This window comes from Eurosta solidaginis, chromosome 1 (assembly GCF_040869045.1).
Source record: "Eurosta solidaginis isolate ZX-2024a chromosome 1, ASM4086904v1, whole genome shotgun sequence".
NCBI classification, from domain to species: Eukaryota; Metazoa; Arthropoda; class Insecta; order Diptera; family Tephritidae; genus Eurosta; species Eurosta solidaginis.
Genome location: NC_090319.1, coordinates 98,225,020 through 98,252,250, shown reverse-complemented (window position 1 = coordinate 98,252,250; position 27,231 = coordinate 98,225,020). Strand labels below are relative to the sequence as shown.

The 27,231-nt window shown below is 37.8% G+C and overlaps 1 protein-coding gene and 1 non-coding gene across 2 annotated transcripts in view; both read right to left on the bottom strand.

Annotated features, from left to right (window-relative positions):
* Positions 1 to 7,735: 7,735 nt before the first annotated feature.
* The window catches only part of LOC137237404 (uncharacterized), a 56,605-nt gene continuing 37,109 nt past the window's right edge, over positions 7,736 to 27,231 (bottom strand). The window contains exons 3-9 of the mRNA XM_067760997.1: positions 25,177 to 25,286; positions 24,882 to 24,962; positions 24,677 to 24,818; positions 24,465 to 24,619; positions 15,990 to 16,112; positions 8,074 to 8,319; positions 7,736 to 8,009 (exon numbers count right to left, since the gene is read on the bottom strand). Of these exons, the coding sequence (XP_067617098.1) occupies positions 7,803 to 8,009; positions 8,074 to 8,319; positions 15,990 to 16,112; positions 24,465 to 24,619; positions 24,677 to 24,818; positions 24,882 to 24,962; positions 25,177 to 25,286 (1,064 nt within the window). The 3' untranslated portion in view covers positions 7,736 to 7,802. The remainder of the gene's footprint in view (positions 8,010 to 8,073; positions 8,320 to 15,989; positions 16,113 to 24,464; positions 24,620 to 24,676; positions 24,819 to 24,881; positions 24,963 to 25,176; positions 25,287 to 27,231) is intronic.
* TRNAT-AGU (transfer RNA threonine (anticodon AGU)) lies at positions 8,425 to 8,498 on the bottom strand. The gene has a single exon. It is a non-coding gene; the product is annotated as a tRNA-Thr (tRNA).

Below are 27,231 nucleotides of genomic sequence, written 5' to 3'. Positions count from 1 at the left end.
AGCGATATATTTTTCAAAAGGAGGGAGGCCCCTGCCCCCTACGAACAGTTATAATTTAATTATACTCAGTTGAGCAGAGCTCACAGAGTATATTAACTTTGATTGGAAAACGGTTGGTTGTACAGGTATAAAGGAATCGAGATAGATATAGACTTCCATATATCAAAATCATCAGTATCGAAAAAAAATTTGATTGATCCATGTCCGTCCGTCCGTCCCTGTGTCCGTTAACACGATAACTTGAGTAAATTTTGAGGTATCTTGCTGAAATTTGGTATGTAGGTTCCTGAGCACTCATCTCAGATCGCTATTTAAAATGAACAATATCGGACTATAACCACGCCCACTTTTTCGATATCGAAAATTTCGAAAAACCGAAAAAATGCGATAATTCATTGCCAAAGGCGGTTAAAGCGATGAAACTTGGTAGATGGGTTGACGTTATGACGCAGAATAGAAAATTAGTAAGATTATGGACAATGGGCCTTGCACCGCCCACTTTTACAAGAAGGCAATTTAAAAGTTTTGCAAGCTGTAATTTGGCAGTCGTTGAAGATATCATAATGAAATTTGGCAGGAACGTTACTACTATTATTATATATATTTAACAAAAAATTTAATATCTTTACTGTATATAAGTAAATTAAGTCAAAATTCAACTCCAGTAATGATATGATGCAACCAAATACAAAAATAAAAGAAAATTTCAAAATGGGCGTGGCTCCGCCCATTTTAATTTAGTTTGTCTAGAATACTTTTAATGCCATAAGTCGACCAAAAATTTACCAATCCTTCTCAAATTTGGTAGGGGCATAGATTCTATTACGGTAACTGTTCTCTGTGAAAATGGGCGAAATCGGTGGAAGCCACGCCCAGTTTTTATACACAGTCCACCGTCTGTCCTTCCGCTCGGCCGTTAACATAATAACTTGAGCAAAAACCGATATATCTTTACTAAACTTAGCCCACGTACTTATCTGAACTCACTTTATCTTGGTATAAAAAATGGCCGAAATCCGACCATAACCACGCCCACTTTATCGATATCGAAAAATGAAAAAAATGCCATAATTCTATACCAAATACGAAAAAGGGATGAAAAATGGTAACTGGATTGGCTTATTGACGCAAAATATAACTTTGGAAAAAACTTTGTAAAATGGGTGTGACACCTACCATATTAAGTAGAAGAAAATTAAAAGGTTCTACAAGGCGAAATCAACAGCCCTTGGAATCTTTGCAGGAATACTGTTAGTGGTATTGCATATATAAATAAATTAGCAGTACCCGACAGATGATTTTCTGGATCACCTGGTCCACATTTTGGTCGATATCGCGATAACGCCTTCACATATACATCTAAGGGCCACTCGCTTTTAAAACCCTCATTAATACCTTTAATTTGATATACATATCGTACAAACACATTCTAGAGTCACCCCTGGCCCACCCTAATGGCGATATCTCGAAAGGGCGTCCACCTATAGACCTAATGCCCACTCCCTCTTAAAATGCTCAGTAACACCTTTCGTTTGATACCCATATCGTACAAACATTCTAGAGTCACCCCTGGCCCACCCTAATGGCGGTATCTCGAAAAGGCGTCCACCTATAGACCTAATGTCCACTCCCTCTTAAAATGCTCAGTAACACCTTTCGTTTGATACCCATATCGTACAAACATTCTAGAGTCACCCCTGGCCCACCCTAATGGCGATATCTCGAAAAGGCGTCCACCTATAGACCTAATGCCCACTCCCTCTTAAAATGCTCAGTAACACCTTTCGTTTGATACCCATATCGTACAAACATTCTAGAGTCACCCCTGGCCCACCCTAATGGCGATATCTCGAAAAGGCGTCCACCTATAGACCTAATGCCCACTCCCTCTTAAAATGCTCAGTAACACCTTTCGTTTGATACCCATATCGTACAAACATTCTAGAGTCACCCTTGGTCCACCTTTATGGCGATATCTCGAAAAGGCGTCCACCTATAGAACTAAGGATTACTCCCTTTTAAAATACTCATAACCACCTTTCATTTGATACCCATATCGTACAAACACATTCTAGAGTCACCCCTGGCCCACCCTAATGGCGATATCTCGAAAAGGCGTCCACCTATAGACCTAATGCCCACTCCCTCTTAAAATGCTCAGTAACACCTTTCGTTTGATACCCATATCGTACAAATATTCTAGAGTCACCCCTGGCCCACCTTAATGGCGATATCTCGGAAAGGCGTCCACCTATAGACCTAATGCCCACTCCCTCTTAAAATGCTCAGTAACACCTTTCGTTTGATACCCATATCGTACAAACACATTCTAGAGTCATCCCTGGCCTACCCTAATGACGATATCTCGAAAAGGCGTCCACCTATAGACCTCATGCCCACTCCCTCTTAAAATGCTCAGTAACACCTTTCGTTTGATACCCATATCGTACAAACATTCTAGAGTCACCCTTGGTTCACCTTTATGGCGATATCTCGAAAAGGCATCCACCTATAAAACTAAGGATTACTCCCTTTTAAAATACTCATTACCATTTTTCATTTGATACCCATATCATACAAACACATTCTAGAGTCACTCCTGGCCCACCCTAATGGCGACATTTCGAAAAGGCATCCACCTATAGACCAAATGCCCACTCCCTCTTAAAATGCTCAGTAACACTTTTCGTTTGATACCCATATCGTACAAACATTCTAGAGTCACCCCTGGCCCACCCTAATGGCGATATCTCGAAAAGGCGTCCACCTATAGACCTAATGCCCACTCCCTCTTAAAATGCTCAGTAACACCTTTCATTTGATTCCCATATCGTACAAACACATTCTAGAGACACCCCTGGTCCACCTTTATGGCGATATCTCGAAACGGCGTCCACCTATGGAACTAAGGATCACTCCTTTTCAAAATACGCAGTAACACCTTTCATTTGATTCCCATATCGTACAAACACATTCTAGAGACACCCCTGGTCCACCTTTATGGCGATATCTCGAAACGGCGTCCACCTATGGAACTAAGGATCACTCCTTTTCAAAATACTCATTAACAGCTTTCATTTGATACCCATATCGTACAAACACATTCTAGAGTCACCCCTGGTCCACCTTAATGGCGATATCTCGAAAAGGCGTCCACCGATAGATCTAAGGCCCACTCCTTCTTAAAATGCACAGTAACACCTTTCATTTGATACCCATATCGTACAAACAAATTCTAGAGTCAGCCCTGGTCCACCTTTATGGCGGTATCCCTAAATGGCGTCCATCCATAGAACTATGGCCTACTCTCTCTTAAAATACTCTTTAATACCTTCCATTTGATACACATGTCATACAACCACATTCCAGGGTTACCCTAGGTCCATTTTCCTACATGGTGATTTTCCTTATTTTGTCTCGAGCTATGGAGAGTATGTAATGTTCGGTTACACCCGAACTTAGCCTTCCTTACTTGTTATTATATTTTTTAATCTTTGCGACTGAATCACGCCAGAACGGCTACACGCATTTTGATGAAATTTGGGACACAGACATTAGTCTACTAGCGAAATTTTTTTCGAACATGGAAAGAGGGGTGGGGTCCCACGACCCCTTCGAGCAATTACTTTTTAATAATTTTTACACATAATAGACACAGACTCAATGGGTCAAATAAGTCGAGGGCTTACAAAGTGAGCAGTGACAACCTCCGCTCGCCCCCCTCCCTTTCTACCCCTCTGGTGTAAAATCTATAAATCGTTATAACTCAATATAAATTTTCTCCTAAATCAATAGTTTTTGGTATCTGGCACATACAGATCGATATCTAAAAAATTTTGGAAAAACGAGCAGCGGTACTTCTCCTCCCGCCATCCGCCCTCCGTCAACTGTTTTTATTAGCACGCTTTTATTAGCTTTACCTCTATGTTTCTTTGTAACTCTTCATTCGCTCCAACGCGCCTGCTGCCTTTTTAAAAATGGTTCTACAATTAGCTTCGCCTTATTTGTAATCCCGTTGGGGTCATATCGAGACCCTTCCGGGATCATTTTTGGATGGTTTTCGGGATGCGTCCGGGATCCCGCCAGGGCCATTTCTGTACTATTTCAGGATAACTTTGGGACTCTTCCGAAATCATTTCTGTATAGTTTTCGGGATCCGTCCGGGATCCCGTCGGGGTTATTTTGGGATATTTTCGGGACTATTCCGGGATCATTTCGGGACTTTTTCGCGAACATTTAGGGACCTTTCCGGCAACATTTCTGGATGGGTTTCGGGATCCGTTCGGCATCCAGTCGGGGTATTTTCGGGATCATTTGCGTACCTTTGAGAGATAAATTCTTGATGGTTTCCGGGATCATTACGGGACTTTTTCGGGGTCATTTTGGGTCCCTTCCGCCATTATTTCTGGATGGTTTTCGTGATCCGTCCGGGATCCCATCGGGGTCATTTCGCGACTTTTTCGGGATCATTTGGGGTCCCTTCCGGTATCATTTCTGGATGGTTTTCGGGATCCGTTCGGGATCATTTCGGGACTATTAGGGGATCATTTGAAAATCTTTCCGGCATCATTTCTGCATAGTTTCCGGGATCCGTCGGGGATCTCGACAGGGCCATTTCGGGATCATTTCTGCATAGTTTGCGGGGTTCATCCGAGATACCGTCGGGGTCATTTCGGGACTTTTTCACGACTAATACGGGATCATTTGGGGTCCCTTCCGGCATCATTTCTGGATGGATTTCGGGATCCGTCCGGGATTTTCGGGACTTTTTCGGGATCATTTTGGGTACCTACAGGCATCCTTTCTGGATGGTTTTCGGGATCCGTCCGGGATTTCGTCGGGGTCATTTTGGGACTTTTTCGGGATCATTTGGGGTCCCTTCCGGCATCATTTCTGGATGGTTTTCAGGATCTTTCGGGATCCCGTGAGGGTAATTTCCGGACTATTAGGGGATCATTTGAGGACCTTTCCGGCATCCTATCTGGATGGTTTTCGGTATCCGTCCGGGATCCTGCCGGGGTCATTTCGGGACTTTTTCGGGATCATTTGGGGTACCTACCGGCATCATTTCTGGATGGTTTTCGGTATCCGTCCGGGATCCCTTTGGGGTCATTTCGGGACTTTTTCGGGATTTTTTGGGGTCCCTTCCGTCATCATTTCTGGATGGTTTTAGGGATCCGTCCGGGATCCCGGCAGGGTAATTTCATGACAATTAGGGGATCATTTGAAGACCTTTCCGGCATCATTTCTGCATAGTTTCCGGGATCCGTCGGGGATCTCGACGGGGTCATTTCGGGACTTTTGCTCGACTAATACGGGATAATTTGGGGACCCTTTCGGCATCATTTCTGGATTGTTTTAGGGATTCGTCCGGGATTCCGTCGAGGTCATTTCGCGACTTTTTCGGGATCATTTTGGATACCTTCCGGCATCATTTCTAAATGGTTTTCGGGATCCCGTCGGGGTCATTTCCGCACTTTTTCGGGATAATTTGGGGTATTTTTCGGCATCATTTCTATATGGTTTTCGGGATGCGTCCGGGATCCCGTCGGGGTCATTTCAGGGCTTTTCCTCGACTAATTCGGGATCATTTGGAGACCCTTTCGGCATCATTTCTGGATGGTTTCGGGATCCGTTCGGGATCTCAGTAGGGAATTTTGGGACTATTAGGGGTTAATTTGGGGACCTTTCCGGCATCGTTTCTGGATGGTTTTCGCGATTCTTTCGGGATCCCGTAGGGGTCATTTCGGGACTATTTCGGGATCATTTTGGGGTACCTTCCGCCATCATCTCTAGATAGTTTTCGGGATCCCGTCGGGGTCACTTCGGGACTTTTTCTCGACTGATACGGGTACAAATGGGGCCCTTTCGGCATCATTTCTGGATAGTCTGCGGGATCCATCCGGCATCGCGTCAGGGTCATTTCGGGACTATTAGGGGATCATTTGAGGACCTTTCCGGCATCATTTCTGGATAGTTTTCGGGATCCGTCCGGGATCCCGTCGGGATCATTTCGGGGCTATTTCGGGATCATTTGGGATATTTTCCGACATCATTTCAGTATGGTTTTCGGGATAATTTGGGGTATTTTTCGGCATCATTTCTATATGGTTTTCGGGATGCGTCCGGGATCCCGTCGGGGTCATTTCAGGGCTTTTCCTTGACTAATTCGGGATCATTTGGAGACCCTTTCGGCATCATTTCTGGATGGTTTCGGAATCCGTTCGGGATCTCAGTAGGGTAATTTTGGGACTATTAGGGGTTAATTTGGGGACCTTTCCGGCATCGTTTCTGGATGGTTTTCGCGATTCGTTCGGGATCCCGTAGGGGTCATTTCGGGACTATTTCGGGATCATTTTGGGGTACCTTCCGCCATCATCTCTAGATAGTTTTCGGGATCCCGTCGGGGTCACTTCGGGACCTTTTCTCGACTGATACGGGCTCAAATGGGGCCCTTTCGGCATCATTTCTGGATAGTCTGCGGGATCCATCCGGAATCCCGTCAGGGTCATTTCGGGACTATTAGGGGATCATTTGAGGACCTTTCCGGCATCATTTCTGGATAGTTTTCGGGATCCGTCCGGGATCCCGTCGGGATCATTTCGAGACTTTTTCGGGGCTATTTCGGGATCATTTGGGATATTTTCCGACATCATTTCAGTATGGTTTTCGGGATCTTTCCGGGATCCCGTCGGGGCCATTTCGGGATCATTTGGTGTCACTTCCGGCATAATTTCTGGATGGTTTTCGGGATCCGTCAGGAATCCCGTCGGGGCCATTCCTTTACTTTTTCGGGACTAATACGGGATGATTTGGGGAGCCTTTTGGTATAATTTCTGGATGGTTTTCGGGATCTGTACGGGAACCCATAAGGGTAATTTCGGGACTTTTTCGGGACTATTTCTGAATCATTTTGGGACCCCTCCTGATTAATTTCTGGATGATTTTCGGGATCTGTCCTGGAAATTTAGTATCATCTTGGGACCCTTCCGGGATCATTTTAGGTCTCTTCGCAACCGGTAGTTCAGCATTATTCGTAATTAAAATTCGGCATGTCTTATCTTCAATCTAACACAGCTTTTTCGTTCTATTTTTGAGTTTTTTAAATGAATCGTGTAACGAACTGTTATAACTATAATTACACTTTTTGTAATATTTTAACCAACTAAATAGCCAAAAAAGCAACTCTATTTTCATCTAAAAAATTCTCTTTAGTTTTAGCTAATTGTAGTTTCACTCCTTTGTTCTATGAATAGTAATTCTTTCACCCCTTTCATATCAGTTAATTTAATTTAAAAACAAAATGTATTTTTTTAATTCGAAAAAACTGTATTGTACTATTCATGAAAGCGTGCCTTTCAGCTTATGTTCTCATTTAGTTCACTTTTTTTACTAAATTACAAAAATAAAATACATTAGACGAAAATAATTTTTAAACAGATAACTTGATAAGCAGGCTAACGTGAATAGCACATATATTTTATTTTCTCCTTGCGGACGGGGCCGCGGGTAAAGGCTAGTATATAGATATGGTCATTATTCCATTTTATTACATATTTTGAGCTCATTTTGCACTCAGAGCGCTCCGAGAATGTTTGAGGGGTTATCATATCTATCAAATACTTACATATACAAAATTTCATCAAAATCGGACTAGCCTTTTCATAGAAGTGGATTGAACATTCAAATTATTAATCATATTATTTATCAAATAAATGTTATAGAAAAAACAAAAATTGATAAAAGTTATTTGCAGTAGTTCAAAATCAACCTTTAATCAGAATATTCGCTTTTCCTTCCATTTAGCGTTGTGATAACAAACTGGATGGCGTTATTAAAGGCTCATCCGCAATATCCGAAGGTTCCGGCGAACGTAAAACACACGTAGTATTATTGTTACCTTTGAATTGACGGCGTGATATCCATGTCACAATCAGAAAGATCACAAAACAGATTAGAATATATATGGCAATCGTAGCGATAACCTGCAAAAAGATGATAGCACCAACCTTTTCATAAAAAGTGTCAAATTATTCTAAGGAATGAAGCATTTTGCGTCAATGTGTAACTTACTACAACTAAACCCTCCAGCACCCCCTTTAACCAATATGGCAAATAATCATTGTCGTCTTTTTTATTGGTGTTTGGACTAGGCTCGCTAGCCAAGCCAGTCGGTTCAACAAATCTTGATTGCATATAACGATTGAATTCTTCATCAAATGCTTCAGCAGCACGTTTGGTGTTCTCGTGTTGCTCTTTATACCTTTCATATAGCGATTTTCCAATACCACATGATTTTGCTTTGAGTCTATCTTTTTTCTGTTAATAGAATAAATATTTATAAAACAAGAAATGAATGTATTTACAAATAAATAAAATTTGTAAAGAATTAAAAAAATAAAATAAACATACACAATTCGTGTTAGGCCCCGGCGAGATTCGAACTCACGATCTCCTGTTTACTAGACAGGCGCTTTAACCAACTAAGCCACGGCGCCCACATGTACTTTGTGGCAAAAGCTGTCTAAGTATAAAACGTCAGTTGTTACCTATACAACAGCTATTTTTTTGCAAACCAGAAATTACCCGGATTCACCCGAACTACTATCATTTGTACCGAAAGCAACACAACAAAACTGTTTTGCGCAAGTTCTTGCTAACAAAAACATGACAGTTTTTAATAACAGGCTGACCCATGTATTCTTTTTTCATTTTAAATACAAATTTCGTATATGGTGTATTTACTTATTCATTCTTGAATCGGAGTATAAATAATAGATTAATCGACAGTTTATCTGAAACAGATTGAATAAGTAAACTTATGACCGCGTCACAAAATTCTCATGTTCATGAGTTTTGATGCAAGATGTTCCGTTTGTATATATAACAAAACTTCAGACTTGCCGGTTAGCCGGAAACTTATTTCGGTTTGACCATTTACATAAAAAAAATTTACGAATCACTGTAATAAACATTCTTAGTATATAATAAAAATACTTGCTAACATATTTTGTCTCCTATTCATTTGTAAAAATGTAGTTTTCAATTGTGAAAAATGTTAGAAAAGCATGGCGGAACGATACAAGATAGCAGCATGGTGACATACCTACAAACATAAATAAAAATTCCATGTACTTTGTTTTTGTAAATTCGATGGACAAATGTCAAAATCGTACTGCGTCGGAAGTTGATCTATCAAATCAAATAAAAAAAAGGTTATAATTAGCTGTCCCATGCTGCCACCTTGTATCGTTCCGCCATGAAAAGTAAAAGCGGGAAAAATAATTACATTTGGAAAGTCAAAAGGGACTCTTAGCCAAAACAAATGTGAAATTATTCCTGCTATGCTTTGCTGGCAACAAAAGTTGAGAATTGGCTACATTTGCATGATGGCGCTGGTAATGTGCTATTTGTCCATGCAAATACATGCAATCTACTGATCTGTCAGTGCACGATACTGCATCAAAAATCGTATGTGACGGGTCTTTCAAAAGTAACTTGCGGAATAAGCTATTTGACAGTTCGGTAATAAATTTACCCACGAGAACATTGAAACTTCATCGGTAATTTGAGGCTGGCATCGGAAAATCTTTTTAAGCTACCCCATGAGGTAGTATGAAATAATAAGTAAATAAATATAGGCTTTATCCGGAACGATTTTATGTACACCCTAACAGAAAAAAGCCTTCCGAAGATTCAGAATGAATAAACAAATACGCCCAAAATGTACTTCTCTATTTGAATGCGTTTGGAAAGTAAGCGCGGTATCCAGATCACAAGAAGACGCTCACAAAGTTTTGTAAATTTCCTCTTGTAAGCAAAACTGAAAAAAATTTTATTTGAAAAAATGTATTTTCCTTCTTTATTATTAACTTTCTGTATTAAATTTGTTTCCGAGATGAGTGCTGCAAACATAAATTTATGCCAGGAAGTATTTTTGAGAATTTCTGGACCCTTGAATAAATGCTCAAGAAATGCCGAGGCAATCGTTGTACGTTTCAATTGACATATGCAGACCTCATTTTGAAAGAAATTTTTTAATTATTGATAAGGGAAAATACATATTTTGAAATAAAACAACTGCAACTTTGGCTTACAAAGGGGAAAATATAAAAAAAAAAATGTTGGCCGTTTTCTCTCGATGTGGATTAAGCACTTTAGGAAGGAAAAGTGATGGTATATCTGAAACAGTACGAACTAGTTCAGAGATATCTTGAATAAAGGGACATTTTTTCCATATTGGTTTTTAATATGTTCACGTTGGGCCATAAACAGAAAAGAGCCTAAATTGTTTAAGCTGTTCTACAGTTTTGCTCTGAAGTGATATTTGTGATTGCCAGGGAAAACTGTACACGGGTGTAATGCTTCAACCAAACTAGATGGAGCTGCGAGTGGCCTACTTTCCACTTTTGATAATTAGGCAATTCACAATGTCTCCTATTCGACGTATCTTTTATTCGAAATCTTGGAAACAATGTGATGTTTTCATGCACTCGTTAAGGTAAGCCAATATTTAACGAGCGCCATGTCAACGCGACGTAAAAACCATGTAAAATCGTCCGTAAATTTAAGAAATTAGAAGCATGAAAAACAATCAACAGAAAGGTAAGTGGGAAACAGTAATGACTAGCGTTGCCAAATGTCCCGTATTGGCCGGGACATCCCGTATTTTTCACAAATTTTAAAGTGTCCCGCCGGGAAATGTTATGTCCCGGCATTTTCACAATATCAAAATTAATCACTTATAATCTGCTACGAAACATGGCCATATTTGCGGCTTCAATTGTATTCAGGTCATTAGCATATTGCATGCAACTCTGGGTCCCTATTCGTTAACTGTGAGTTTTAAAGTGTACACAACAACCCTACAAGACGGAGGTAAAGCTGGAGTCATTGGTGCCGTATGTCGTATCGCTGTATCCGTATCCCTAACGTAATCAGCTGTTTATCGTTACGACGGTAAACCAAAACCCAATTGGTTGGCTACGATACGGTTACGACTTTAGCGGCACCAATAATCGATTGCATTGATTCTCATAAGGTTGGTCGAATCAGCTGTTATAAGGTTACCGATACGGTTACCGATAAAGCACCAATGTCTCCAGCTTAACCAGTTCACCCACACATTCAAAGCTTTTTTCGCTCTCCACTAACACATCGACGTTTAAAGCTGTCATCGAAATGACAGTTCATTAATTATTCCGGAAAACATTGAAACGCAAAAAAAATATATGTAAATTGTTTACAACGAAAAATATCTTGTGCTTTTAGTTGTGACATGTGACGGAAATTAAAAATTTTGTTGCAGAGAACACCTTTTTGCGTTGGCGACCTTCGCCCAAAATAACATTAAGTTAATTTGAGTTGTGACATGTGACGGAAATTAAGAATATTGCTGCAGAGATCATCTTTTTGCGTTGGCGGCCTTCGCCCAAAATAATATTAAGGGTAAAGTTTTACAAGACGGTACACCACCTAATTTAAAAATATCAAATAATAATAAAAACGGAGCTCGAGGCGCGCCTTTTGATTCCACGTTTGATAATTTTTGATAAAAATTGGGTGGTGCACCGTCTTTTAAATCGTTACCATATTAAGTTGTATAGAATCGACGGGATGGCCTACAAGGTTTTATGTCAACTAAATCGCTCCCGATATGGTCGGGCTAGTACCTTAATGGTTCCCGGAACGTACCCGATCTGCATCCGGCAAAGGACCAACAAAGTCGATAACGGGGAGTGTCCTTATCGCTACAACAACAACAACATTATTTACTTTCTGATTTTCATTCATACGTATGTGCATTTTTAAATAATAAAAAAAAAGGTCCTGATTCTAGTTATCTGAAATTTCTCTTGTGCCTTTGGAAAAGAGCTATGTGTGGAGCCCTATTTATGGAACACTTTTCGGCTTATATTAAAAACTTTTAATCTATTCTTACTGATATGAGTTTCTTTTTTATTCTAGGTAATTTGATTTTGACGATGTGAGGATAGAAATATCCCAAATATTCCAGCTGTGGCTGTAAGAACATACATTTGCTCAAATTAGAAGAAAACTGCACGGTTGAGCACATCCAGTATCTACGTTTATACAAGGAGGAACACCACACTACTTTCACGGGGATGTAGCCACCGATCACTTTGTTGTAAGAGCTTATTTTAAATATGTTATTCATAAACACTGATTCTAATATTTTGTTTTGGTTTTTACTTTAGAGTCAACCTGTTATATAAGCGATGTCAGCTATGCCTGTAACTTAAGCGCCTTCAGATGTAATAGTTACCGCGGACGCGGTCACAGGAGTAGTTCACTACGTGGGGATTACACTAATCAAGGACTTTCAATATCGGAAGGTTTTCCAGCACTATAACACACCAACAATATGTGCAATCACCCGAATAAATTGTACAACAAACGTTAACACCACATCATCAGCCAGCAACAACAACAATATGCGCAAACATCAACACCAACATGTGTCGCCTACTTTGCAACACGGTGAAGATGGCCAAGGCCATTCTGATTCTAATACTGATAAAGGCGAACCATTGGCAAATTTAAAAACTCAAACAGACCACGAAAAATTTTGATGTTGGTATTAATTCTAGTACGGATAGTAAAGAATTTAAACCTAGGAAAAAAGCTAAACTTGATAAAAACTTAACCGAAGATGACAATGTTTCTAATTCTATTACTAAGGAAGACGAACCTTTGATAAATATGAAGCTTAAAACAGAGTTATCAAAAAATTACGATGATGATAATGATGTTGATGCAAAGTCCAATGTTGAAAATGATGAAAATTATGAAACAGAATCTGAAAATAGTATGAGTGTGGATTATAACCTGAAGCAAAACTGTCATATCCGGTACGACCAGAATTAGATGTTAAGAAAAGAGCCTACATAAAGAGGCTCAGTATATTTATGGAAAATTTATCATGAGACAATGCCCAATGTATGTATTTCAATTAAATTCAGCACATTGTTGGAAAAAGCATCTAAACTTTATGCATCGTGTAGAGAAACCAGAACATTTACAATTTAAATATAACGAACGTGGTGCAAAATGTAAATTTTGTGATATTCAAGCAGCTACACCAAGCTTCAACAAATTATTGGACCATGAGATTTCTCATATGCCTAATAGTCATTATTTAAAATATAAATTATGCGATTGGAAGACGAAAATACATTCAAGTATGAATTTTCATTTACGTGTACAACACGCTGAAACAATTGATGTAACAACGAAAAGTTTAGAATTGAATGTTTGTCCATATTGTAATCACAATAGTATTTACGCAAACACTTAATACATCTTTTCTATGTTTAGAATGTGGTGAATAATTTAGAACAAATACAAGTTTACGTGTACACCACAAGATTTGAACGGCAATATCTTGAGGGTATGGTTACACCTATGTGGCATCTACAAGCTATTTATAATGACTAGTATGGAATGAATCCGGATATGGAAGAAAACGGAGGTGACGAAATGAATCACCATGCTTCTTTGGATTCTGGTGATACTCCTGACATGCTTCCTAATTTCCCTACGTCTGATGTTACTATACCTACCAAACTAATATGACTGCAAACTGATGAGCAACACTAGCAGCGCAGGAAAAATAAGAACTTCAAAACAAGGTTTCGGAAAGGGCACGACTATGAATAGACGTTAATGTATTTATATAGTTTATAAATATAAAAATTCACATATGTAAAGTTCGCTAGAGTAATAAGGCAATAATTTAAATTGTAAAAAAACATTGTATATATGAATAATTTATAATTAAATATTATCTGAACATAAAGGACGCGTTTCATTCATAGAAAAAGCGATTTGACAGAAGGTAACCGATACGGGTAACCGATAGGCCAGTTACCCGTGTTGTTGTTGTTGCATATGTTTTGGTTAGCGATAACGAAAACATAACTGATGAAGTAACTTAAAAATGTAAATAACATCGAGCGAGAAGGAATGTCGAAAACACAATAGGTAAGAGCGAGAAAGCGAGTCACACGTACACTATTTTGAGAGAGCGCATGCGTTACCTTTTTCACGACAGCAATGTAAAAGTCATTAAGACGATAATTGGTGAACAAGTTATTGATGACGATTAAGTAATCGATTAGGGAACGGGTACCTGTCTTGTAGGGAAATTGTGTAAACTGTGAATTGTGATTCTGTAAAGCAAAACTGTGAACAAAAAAAATCACTGATAAAAATTTCGTGAGTTTTCTTGGCAGCCAGTGTGACATTCAAAACTCATACGTACGTTGCAGAATGGCTTTTTTGTTTTCATGGCGTTTGATGAATATTTTCTCACTGACATAAGACTTTTACATTCAGCGCCCATTCAGCAAAACAATGTACACAATAATTTACAGAATCGCATGAAAATTTAAAGTGTAAATTGTATGTGCAAATGAGCTTTCAATGAGGGTACATTTTTCAGTTTTGTACAGTTAGGGAATTGACCCCCTGTAAAGAAGAGAAATTCATACCTACTGTGGGTCTGAATATTGTCAATGTTTGACATTTCACACACCTAAATATTCATTTCGCATGGGGGAGTATTGTGTTTTAAAATAACGTTAGTAAAATGCCCTACAAGAAACGCTGATAGTTTTACTAAACACTCACACTTGTAATTGACAATGCTGATCCTGCGATGACGTAAACATTGATACTCAAATTTATGTATGTTCCTTTGTTCGCTCACGCATGTCCGCATGTTCCCAACGACAGCCTATAATCATGAAACAGGACTGAAACTGGGAAGGCTTCGGACACCTGGTACAGAACAAAAGAACATACAGCAGATACCATAATGCATGTGAGACAGATACAAAATTCTCAACGGAATTTTATGTATGCGAGAACAGATTATCCGATTTAATCATGTTGTCACTACTGACTGTCATATGACAATCAAATGATTATCACGGTTGGTTTGTTATTTTTTAAATTCCGCCATTTTCAACCGACGAAAAGCATATAAAAAATAAGTTTAAAAAATGAAAAAGAGAGCATTTCAAAGCTCCATGCTAAAAGAAAAAAAATCGAAAATAATATTAAAAAATACCAAAAGTTGGCGGAATGTATGGGGCGCACTCAAAAAATTGATACGCGAAAAATAATAGTGGTTCGTGGTGATTCATTTTTAAATGTGTTTCCGCATGAGAAAAGCGCTCTTCTGTTGTTTTGTTATTTTCTGAATTTAAATTGAACATTTTGAACTCGAATTCTTATAAAACTATTTATTTTAAACAAATAAGAAACACGTATGCTTTTATCACGTACAAAATTAAAAACGTAATGAAATAAAGTAAATAAAAAGCAAAAAGCATTGTTTCATTTTTGGCGGAATATAACAATGGGCATTTATGATAGTATAACAGTCAAACCTGATATCTACAGTAAACTATCATTTATGACACTTTTTGATAGTTAGAGTGTCAGCACTGATCCAGGAAAGGGAATGAGAGTGAGCAGTACGACTATATACTTAATCAGTAGGCCATGTTGGTGTATAAGAAGGAGACAAAAACTCACACGTACACAGTTGTTTACATCACATTTGCGCAAGCCCCCTTAAGTTTGTGATAGAAAGTTTGTATGAGGCGCTGATCGTTAGGTTGACATTGCTGACAATCAGATGATAGTCAGTGTTCTTGTAGGGTGAATCCATAGAATATTGAATTCGTGTTAAACACAGTAAACGTATTAATTATTAGCCTGTTTCATACAAATATTTGTTATAAATAAATGAGTTTAAATGAGCAAACCATACAAATATATAGGTGTTTCTTATTTTTTAAATGTCCCGGGAAATTTTTAAAAATCCCGGGAATTTGGCCGAAATTTGAAAATAAAATAAAATAAAAATCTGGTAACCCTAGTAATGACACCTTCCAATTCTGTTCGTCGTTGGTTATTCTCTACAGCTTCAATGTTTCCCTGCTGTTAGTTTTGCTTACCTTTTGCTCCTCGTCCTCATGTTTATATTCATCAATGAATTCCCCATTCTTTATCTTTCTCAAGTCTTCTTTGGTAAAAAAGTGATCCATATCCACACATACATTGTCAATAAAATCGTAGTGCTTAGAAAATGAATAGGCATTCATGTTAATTATACTAGAATTGCGAAATATCTTACAAAAAATGCAAAGTAACTTAGGGGATTTCCGATAAAATTATTAGAAGGCAAAACATTTACTCGTCTTTTCGGTCATCAGTGCATGCCTACCGTGAGAATATTCTAAGCCCCTGAACCCGCTGGGTTAAAGGTAATAGTGTCCTTGTCGTTGATTAATCGTGAGGCGCAGGGACTTTCTGGTTGACCATATTAAGCCCACACCGGTACCCAGTTTACTTGGCGTCACCAGCAGATATATTGCAGGTTCTCCCAACTTACCGGCTTACGTCCTACAGGTAAGGGATCATAGATCGTGGTGTTTACGTTTTTCGACTGTGACATCAAAGGCACCTTTTTTCCACCTTGGAATTAAACCGGAAAGTTTGAGATCATGTAGAAAGCAGCGCCTATTATCTTTTCTAGTTTGTTTTACAAAAATCGACGCAGTCCCTTTCCAACTCAACCATTGTATTGTTGTCTGAAATGGGATTTTAATAAAAGCGTTCAGCGAGCGTGATTCTTTGAAGGAATTCATCGACTCTGGTTTACTCTGCAATGTTCTATATGTCCGGATCTCATCATAGGGCTTACAGATATCTTATCTATTAAGACTCAGCTGCCTGAATCAGTGTCGGCTGAGTTGTGTTGGTCGGGACAAATTTAGCAGGAACTGCTTGTTCAGGGTCTCATCACCATATATGTAATACTTCTATATTACTACAAAAGGCTAGGTACATTCCCAAACATCAGAGTGCCGATATATTGCTGTTTAAATGTTTTTTTTTTGTATTCAATAATCGAATGTACCTAAATTAAAATTTTTTCTTATCACACTTATGCTGCTACAATCACAAAAATTATATAGGCTGTCTTGTTTTGATTTCGAATTCAAAACACATTGCGATCATTTTCTATTAGCAATATAGGAGTATTACATATATGCTCATCACGCTGTTTAATATAGAGAATTTCCGTCGCGCTATGTAAAATGGTGTTCAAACTTCATAAGAAGGAATTCTGTAAGTTTTAAATTCGGAGTTTTGGCACGCCTGCATACTTTGTAGATTGGGAATACATATTGGCCAATATCGGCATATTATCGGCCGGATAACTGCTTTATTACCGGGCCTTTAAGCACCCTATCTTGCTACCAGTCCACAGTGTGTCGAATTTTCCTGAAGAATTAGGATTGGGTGCCAATAATAACATGCAATAGCAATTACTGAACTAAATTAATAATAGCAATAAAAACAGTTTTTTGCAATCGAAACAAAAAAAAATAAATAAAAAATGTGAAAACAGAGAGTTAAAATTTTTTTTAAACGTCATTGGCTCTCAATGGTTTTACCTTGTAATAGTTTTATCATGATTCACCACCACAAATCACACTCACAAGATTGCGCATTGCGCATGTAAACAAAAGATCAGTTGTTTTTTACGGGCAATTTTTACGTAATTTTCCTTTGGCTCTTGTTTTTCTCTTTCTTTCATTCGCTCAAGCAGTCAAGTGTGACGTAGTTGCGCAGAACGAAGCAATTATGAACTCGTGAATGCTCAATCTTCTAAGTGTGATTTGTGGTGAACCATGATGGAATTATAGAAGGTGGCGGATTGCGCATGTAAACATTAGTTCAGCTGTTTTTTATGGGCAATTTTTACGTCATTTTCCTTTAGCTCTGGTTTTTTTCTCTCTTTCTTTCATTCGCTCAAGCAGTCAAGTGTGACGTAGATGCGCAGAACGAAGCAATTTTGAACTCGTGAATGCACAATCTTCTGTGGGTGATTTGTGGTGGTGAACCACAAAAAAGAGCGAGAAAAAAAGAGCTAAAGGAAAATGACGTAAAAATTGCTCAGAATAAACAGCTGATCTTTTGTTTACATGCGCAATCTTCTGTGTGTGATTTGTGATATTTCACAAATCACCACACATATTGCACATTCACGAGTTGAAAATTGCTTCGTTCTGCACATCTCCGTCATAGTTGACTCTTGAGCGAATAAAAAAAGAGCGAGAAAAACAGAGCTAAAGAAAAATAGTAAACTCATACGTCATAAAAACAGCTGATCTAATGTTTACATGTGCAATGCGTAATCTTCTTGTGTGATTTGTGATCATGGTTGTATCTTAATTCGCTGTTTACACACACATATTTTTGTTGCTGAAACTCGTAACTTGCTGAAGAGGGGGTTGTCTTTCTTCTGTTGCCAAATTATGGTTTTTGTAAAAAATTTTGTTTATTGAAGAACTTTTTGTTGCCTTTGTACACAAATTTTTATAATTTTAATTCATATTTTTAATATTGCACACACACTTTCTAACATTTTAATTAATAAAATAAATTTTGAGAAAAAAATTAAATAAATGTCAAGTTGTTGATTAGAAAGAGATGCCGGTTGTAAAAGAGAAGGTGCCGATAATCAGCAACAAAGCCATTCACCCCTATTCTGCATTTCGATTACGTTCCCGTTCTACGCTCCGCTTAAATCGAAGTTGGGTATTCTGCATTTCGACGGAATCGTAACGAGAAGAGGAAGAGCAAATCATTTTTCGAAATCAGCTGTTTGTACGGAATGTGTGAACATTGGAACAAAATAAATTAAAGAAAATTTGTAAAAAACACTGAAAAACGTTTATATTTTATTATCCAAGCCATTTTGTACAAAAAAAAAGAATAGAATATATTGCCGCCGTGTTATTCATTCATTTATTTAATGCACATATAAGATTAATAATATAATGTTCGATTTTAGACGTTTTCTTCCAAAGCGAATGGCTGAAGTACTACGCTATTGAACCATGGCTGTTTATTATTCTTAACTTTAATTTTTCTAAGTGGAACATATTTATCGAACAAGTAATTAACTAAGAACGAAAAATATTCAACTTTATCATTAATATCTGCAGAAAACCAACAGTCGTTCCAAGGAAGTGCAGATGCTTCAGTGGCTAAGCCTCTGATATTTATTTTCTTGAAGTCTCGAAAATTTATGTAGTTTTCTGAAACATTAAATTCTGAGTGCATAACTAAATTATAGCTTAGAAAAATTAAGTCGTGGTCGCTAATACCACTCAGGGAAATTTGGTCAAAATGTAAGACATTACTCATATCAGAAACGCAAAAGAGGTCTAGTAAACTTGGTCTACAATGGGGACCAAAACGAGTAGGAAGCTGGTTTACAACTTTAAGCACTAGGCCTGACATATCTTCAAGCAAGTTTTCGGAACGATCATTTTCAACAAGCAAATCTATATTTAAATCTCCACACAGTAGTATATGTTCGTAAGTGGCACTATATTTATGTATACATTGAAAGAGGTTATTTAAGTCATACGACTTATTTGGATTATACACGCATACAACAAGGCAACGCTCGTAATTATTGTAAAATTCCACCATCAAAAACTCTACAGAATTATCTAATTTATTTATTATTTTACACTGCAACGTCCTCTTGTGGTATATCGCAATACCTCCACCTCGCTTACCTTGCTGTCTGTCATTTCTAATCACACAATAGTCAAGAAACTGGTTATCATTATCATTCATGTCATTTTTAAACCAAGTTTCAGTGACACACAGAACATCAACACTCACAGAGCTAAATATGTGGTGCAAATAATCAAGCTTACATTGATTCAGACTTCTAGAGTTGAAATGGCAAAGCTGAAATCCAGGGTGACAATCACACAAAAGCTTCAGTACTATTTTAGTGTTGAGTTCGTTAGAGCCGGCAAATGAACTATTTGAGTTCATAAACATATCTATGCACTTCAAATTGCCAACATAATATAATACATGCTAGAGCAAGAGCATTAAAAAATAAGTATGGCAGCGAAAGAAAAAGAAAAAATGAAAAGTATACATTAAAAAACCTTAGAAAATAATAGTAAATGGTTACACATCTTAGACTAACGTTAAATTCTAAACCAATAAAACAATATATATATTTCATTTTCATTATAAACTTCTTAGTTTCAGGTGCTTAAAAGTGAATCCACTTCCACTATGGTGGTCACCAGTTTAGGCTCTTCATTGGGCTTCAGTCGTACAAGCACTTTTCCACGTATTGAAAACACTGATGCCAAGTGCTTCTTTCTCTTCATTTCCGTCGCATACGACATTACTTCTCTTAATCTCTTTGGTAAACTCTCATGTAAATATATAGATCCGTAGCCAGGTACATCAATATCAAACAGCGCAAGCGATCTCTTATTTTGTTTGCAAAATGCAGCAATAGAGGTAAAAAATTGGTTTCTCTCACGCGCAGAGTGTAGTTTTACAACAATAGGAATGTTGCTGTTTATATTATTTTGCATTCTGTTTTGCTTTTTCCGTAACCTAAAGGCATCGCGTAATGGTGGTGGGCTTGGGTTGTATTTTTTTGAGTGAATTGCTTTCATAATTGTAAGTGTGTTTTTGTCGTTCTTTTGGCCAATTCCCTGCCGTGGCCACCAAGTTTTGTTAAAACGGATTCCTGCACGAATATAGTTGACATTTTATGGATGCTAATTTCATTGCAGTGGCCTAAAATACTTTATGAATATTTATTTATTCTTTCCGCAAGGATTGTTTACGTTTTCGCTTCAACTTCCTCTACTCCGGCAGCTTGCTTTGGCATATAACTGGACCCAACGAACAGACACAAATTATAGCTGTCTATTATAATGGAATCAATAGCCGCGGCATTATTTGTGGAGTTGGAAAGCAACGCATACGAAAATGGCCAGGCGAGAATGAAAAGGCAAATATTGCGAGATGTGTATAATCCATTTGAGATAAGTGACGATTGTAAGAAATTTAATTTAAAAGTGGTAAAGTTTAATGACTTATTTTCTTATTTAGGTCAAAAAAAATTTCGACTTAATAAGGATGCTTTCAAGTATGTGTTAGATACTTTTGCGGGGCAAATAAGTCCAAGGACTTCGACATCGACATGTTGTTTTTGACCTGGAAACATAAAAAATAATCATCATCAAGCCTTTTACGTTTCTTAACAAGTTTTACTTACATTTTTGTTAAAATTCTGATATAAATTAATAAAAAAATAAAAAGAAAATATTTTTCCGCCAACAAATTTGCAACTTAGAAAAACGGAACTACGATCGAAATGCAGAATACACAAAATCGAAAGATTCGAAGTTGGATCGAAAAAGATTGGAACACAGAATACCAAAATTGCCAAATCGAAAAATTTCCAATTCAAGTCGAAATGCAGAATTGGGCTGACTGTAAAGGTTATGTATACAATGAACAAAATTTTATGTGTAGACTGCGACTCATTATAAACTTTACCAAGTAGCGCAACTAACAGCTGATCGCTAAAAATGTGCACACACACACAAACATCACTAATGGCCATATTACGGAAATCTTAGGGAAATTGAAGTTAAATTTTTAACAGACATAAAATGTTATAATTTTGAAATATATAGCATCTAGGAGACCTTAATAGCAGTAATTAAAAGAAAATGTTTGCTTATACTGTTTTCACACAGGTAGGTAGGTAGGTTGAACTGGCCGGTCCATGAGGACCTCACATAGACTGATTGAGTCCGTAGTGTTACCAGAAGTTTGTTTTAACGACCAAACTGAAAAACCCTATCAAAAACCAGGACCTATGTTATAAAATAACTCCGTCCTCTTAGCAAATACTAGAAGCTTCCTAGGACTTAAGCCACTTGCTGCTTCTAGATCTGACAGCTGTATCACTCCTAATAGCTGGAGTCTTAGCCTGGCAAGTGCAGGGCACGAGCACAGAACGTGCTCGATCGTTTCCTCCTCCAACCCGCACTTCCTACATCTGCTATCACTGACCAAGCCTAGTTTAAAGGCATGTGACGCCAGAAGGCAGTGTCCAGTCAGAATACCCGTCATGAGTCTACAGTCCTCTCTTTTTAATGATAGGAGCAACTGTGTTAGTCTAAGGTTGTAAGACCTACACATAATCTTCGACACTTTACAGCCCCGCGCTTGAACCCACGCCTTTCCCGCTTGGTCGATCATGTGCACCTCTCGCCTTCGCTTAATCTCGCCCAATCTAATTGGGACATCTACGGAGCAACCTTCAAGGGATGCGCCCTTTTTAGCTAGTTCATCCGCTTTTTCATTCCCATCTATTCCCATATGCCCTGGGACCCAATATAGATGAATGCTTCTCCCTGTCCCGATTCTCTCCAGAGACTGCTTATACTCTAACACGCATTTAGATGCTGTGCTATGCGAGATTATTGCCTTAATTGCTGCTCGACTGTCAATATAAAAGTTAACACGGTTGCAGCTTTGTTTTCACACAGAAACTTAATGAAATCGTAAATTTTTTGCTTTCACACAGAAGTAACTGCTCGATTAGTATGAAGGATGAGACAGACAATCATGGCGGAACGATACAAGGTGGGAGCATGGTGACATACCTGCAAACAAAAAAATTCCATGTACTTGTAAATTCGATGGACAAATGTCAAAATCGTACTGTGCCGGTAGTTGATGCATCAAATGAAATAAAAAAGGTTATAATCAGCTGTTCGATGCGGCCACCTTGTATCGTTCCGCCATGCAGACAATGACATTTGCTTTGAAAACTAAGAAGCGGAAACGGAAGCGGAACGCTGCCAACAGAGTTGCATTGTGCTTTTGACTTCATTAGGCATTCGATTAGCTACTAATGAAATAATAATAGATTCGAATTTTGTAGGGAAGATTGCGCTCAATAAGCGTCTTAATGTAGAAAACTGCCTTTATTATTCAATAAGCCGTCTGTGTGAAAACAGTATTATACTCAAGTATTTAATTATTTTTTCTAAATTTATCTTTAATATTGATGCAATGATTTATCCAATGCAACTCTAGTCTTCCTAATGTTCTTCATTCCACCCCATTCGAGTGCCTATTTTCACGGCCTGCGAGTGCCTTCCACTCTATTCGCAACATAACCTCGAATTAAGCTGCCAAACTATATAGTAAACAATGCTGCGACTAGAGCAAAAATATAGAAAAAATACAAGAAAATAGGGTAGTATCATAAAGGAAAAATGTGAATACGAATTGAATAAGAAAGAATAGGACTAAAATTTTAAATGAGTAAATAAAGGTTAGGATCGGTTGAACTGGCCGGTCTATGAGCACCTCACATAGACTGAATGAGTCCTAGTGTAACCAGAAGTTCGTTTTTCACAACGAAACTGAAAAACCCGATCAAAAACCAGGACCTATGTTTTAAAATAACTCCGTCCTCTTGGCAAATACTAGAAGCTTCCTAGGACTTAAGCCACTTGCTGCTTATAGATCTGACAGCTGTATCACTCCTAATAGCTAGAGTCTTAGCCTGACAAATAAAAGTGCAAATAGACTTTTTGTATTTTTGTTGGTTCACATATAATTTTACCTATCTTATAGCTTCCATCCAATATTTAAGACATTTGAGTCGATATATATCAAAAGTGCATAGATCCACAGGTGAATTTTTTCAGAGATTTGCATTATGGACTTGTCGACCAGAAGCAATACTTTAAAACCAAAAACACAGAGATTATCGAGCGGTTAATTAAATAACTAGATTTCCCATATACATTTTTCCCTTCGATAATTGGTAATTATGAACAAATTTTAGAGATGCCGATTTTTTCGTAGAAAAAATACCGCCTCTATAATGTAATCTCTAATTTACGTTGAAAGATAAACGTAAAAATTTGGCAGATAATCTTGTTCCTAGGAATCGAGCATATGTATCTAAATGCCATGGCAGAACGATACAAGGTGCAGCATGGTAACATACCTACAAAATAAATAAAAATCCCATGTACTTTGTTTTTGTAAATTCGATGGACAAATGTCAAAATCGTACTGAGCCGGAAGTTGATGTATCAAATCAAATAAAAAAAGTTTATAATCAGCTGTTCCATGCTGCCACCTTGTATCGTTCCGCCTTGGTAAATGCGAAGATTATCTATTGATTGTTTTATATTTTGTGCTTCCATTTAGAGGCCCTATATATGGTTCTGGGACTAGGAAATAAAATCGTTATCTCTACAATTTGTTCATAATTGCCGATTATCGAGGGGACAAATTTTTATGGAAATCTATTTTATTACCGATTTGGAGTTAAGTAAGAAAACTGAAAAAAACTGACTTATATTAGCAGATATCTTTACAACTTTGCGGCAGCTATGTGTATCAAATAGGATTTCTTACTCGAACTTCCCAAAATTAGCTTATCATGAACTTAGACGACTTTTATATGTAACGACCTATTTATTCTAGTATTGGACCAATTAAAAAAAAAAATAAGACAACGATTAAAAGAAATTCTAAGTTCATACCATATTTTTCTTATCACACCGTGGCACCTCATCACAGTGCTCTGTAGTTTTATTATAGTAACCGCGTTGTCCAAAGTAACGTTCCTGACAATTGACGGGTGTGCAATTCTTAAGGTATTCTTTATCCCAATTCATGCAGTCTTTATAATCCGGCCCTTGAGTATAAATTAAATATTTAATATAATAATTAAAATTTGAAACATTTTTCTAACTTGATCTGAGTGTGCGACCTTCCGGATCTAGCGTTGTGAAACGCGTATCGAAATTTATGGAATGTCTCTGATGTTTCTCAATACCCTGTGCATTTACGGATGTCACAGTAATTGGGCATGATCCAACCCGATTATATAGCGACTTTTAGCGTTTGTTAAATTATAATATATTTCAACCACAAATTATATATAATATATTTCTTACCACAGTAGGCCAAATCAAAGATACGACTTCTGCAGTACCGGTTTCGACGTACCCAAAATTACCTCCTACTACGCGACCAGCCTGTATGTGTGTACATATGTATAAATCACATGTTTTTAGTGTATCAACCAGGCATGCTTAACCAGCGAACCGATATCATTTCGTTACGATAATCAAAGTTAATAAACGAAACGAAATGACTTTGTTTCGTTTATTAACGTTAATTATCGTAACGAAATGATATCGGTTCGTTGGTTAAGCATGCCTGGTATCAGCATTTCAAATAGTTATTTACCTTTTCCATAATCGTATTTTCTGTTAAATTTACACAGCAAAATCCATTTGAGCTTACCCGAAACTCTAGGGTCTCCTTTTCCTTATGCGGAGTATTGATTACGGTTAAATCTGTGAAAAATGTATATCGATTAGTGGTTATTATAGAAAAACAAAGAGATTTACAGCCTCATTCTGTTTGGCGAACGATACGCTCAACGAACGATTCCTGCTTGGACGATATCGTGTGCTCATGGTATTCTGAATCTTACGTTGCCGTTTATCGTGTAGCTTTACGTCGTTCGTCAACTACACGATATCATTTTAAACCAAAACGATAGGTGAATACCTGTTGTTTGTTTTTGACACTTTGTTTTCGTATTGGTAGCAACTTTTCGTGATACAGAATACCAATCGACGAGCACTTTCGTTACGTGACAGTCAGCTGTTATCGTTTTGTCTATCGTATTGCAATTCATAATACGAACACACGAACGATGATCGTTTTGGAGACGATATCGCCAAACAGAATGAGGCTGTTAGTGGCAGGGCAGCCATACCATAGCCAACCATAACCTAAAAATATTTGAGTTGGTGAATTTAATAACTTTTTGTAGATATTCATTGTTTTGGATACGTTATGACTAAGAAACTTATTTTTTTTGGAAAATGTAATTTTTTGCGTGTTGTTATGGTTACGCATTTACAGTGGAAGCAGTAAGGAAGGCGGTCGGCATGATGTGTTGGTGCACAGTGGCTAGTCATTGTCGGCTGGGGCGGGTCCTTGCCAACCTTACTGTTCCTGCGCCATAAACAGAAAAAAGTTCCTATCATGCCTATCAAAACGAGCAGCTGTCGAATTCAAAACAAACTGACAGAAGCGCAGAGACCGACTCAAAACGCTTATAATTCAAACTAAAACAACATCCGGCTGAACCGGATGTCACGGACAGACCGTTAACATTCAAAAAATTCAAAAATCTAAAATTCAAAAAAAACTGGCGCAAAAAAAAAATTACCGAACCGGACATGGCCGGTTACCAACGTTGAAAATCAAACTAAAAAAAAACGGCTGAAAAATAAAAATACAAATAAAAGGGCCGAATATATAGAGGGGCGACGCCCGGTGCTTTGTCCCACCCTCAAATAACCATGGCCACCGACGCACCTAAAATTTCGGTGGCCCCTTACCTGTATGCCCTAAGTACCTTCTAAAAGAATGAAGATGCCAACATTCCCATTTTAATTACAATTCATTTATTTATACATCTTTAAATCCAAGGCATTACCTAATATAATATACTAATTCGAACATAAGTATGTCGTTTTAATAAGGTCACTGAGCTCATTTTATTTTCTATCCTTATGTTGACGTATTTAAGTGGGTTACAATAAATTCCATTTAATTTCGCTAATACGTAAGAGAATGCAAGAAAATTGTCTTTAATTAAATAAGTCAACTGAAACTACGCTCCAGTAGAGTTATGCGGCAATTACCCACCGACGTGTGTCGTACGTACGGGCGTTTGTCGTATGAAGCACGTTTGACCGAACTCTCAAGCCCGTAGGAATCAATGTATGCGTCCGTGTACATGTACATAACATATTTGTGTGTGTATTGTTTACAACAAAGCACTGTTGCCATTGGCCAGTTTGCATGCATGCTTATGGAAACATCAACTTTTTCCAATTTAATTTTTGATATTGTAAAAGGCCGGAATACATATTAAATAAGTATAAATAGATTACATATTTATAATCAGCACTTTTACATAATTATTTCGAATTATTTTCACAATTTTTCAAACTTTAATTAGGTGTTTTTGCATAAAATTGCAAACGGTCAAAAATTAGCGCACAAAAGTTTACTAGGCAACTTTGTCTAGTGAGAGAGCGATCAGCTGACACGTTCTTACGGAAAAAATCCGAATTGTTTTGATTTCTACGTTCCGGGCTACGTACGTACGGGCGTTGCACGTCGGTGAGTTTTCGTTTACATTGTACACTCATAAGATAGGTCGTGTCAGCTGACATGTTTTTGGTACGTACGTTCGTGAGTAACTGCCGCATTAGACTG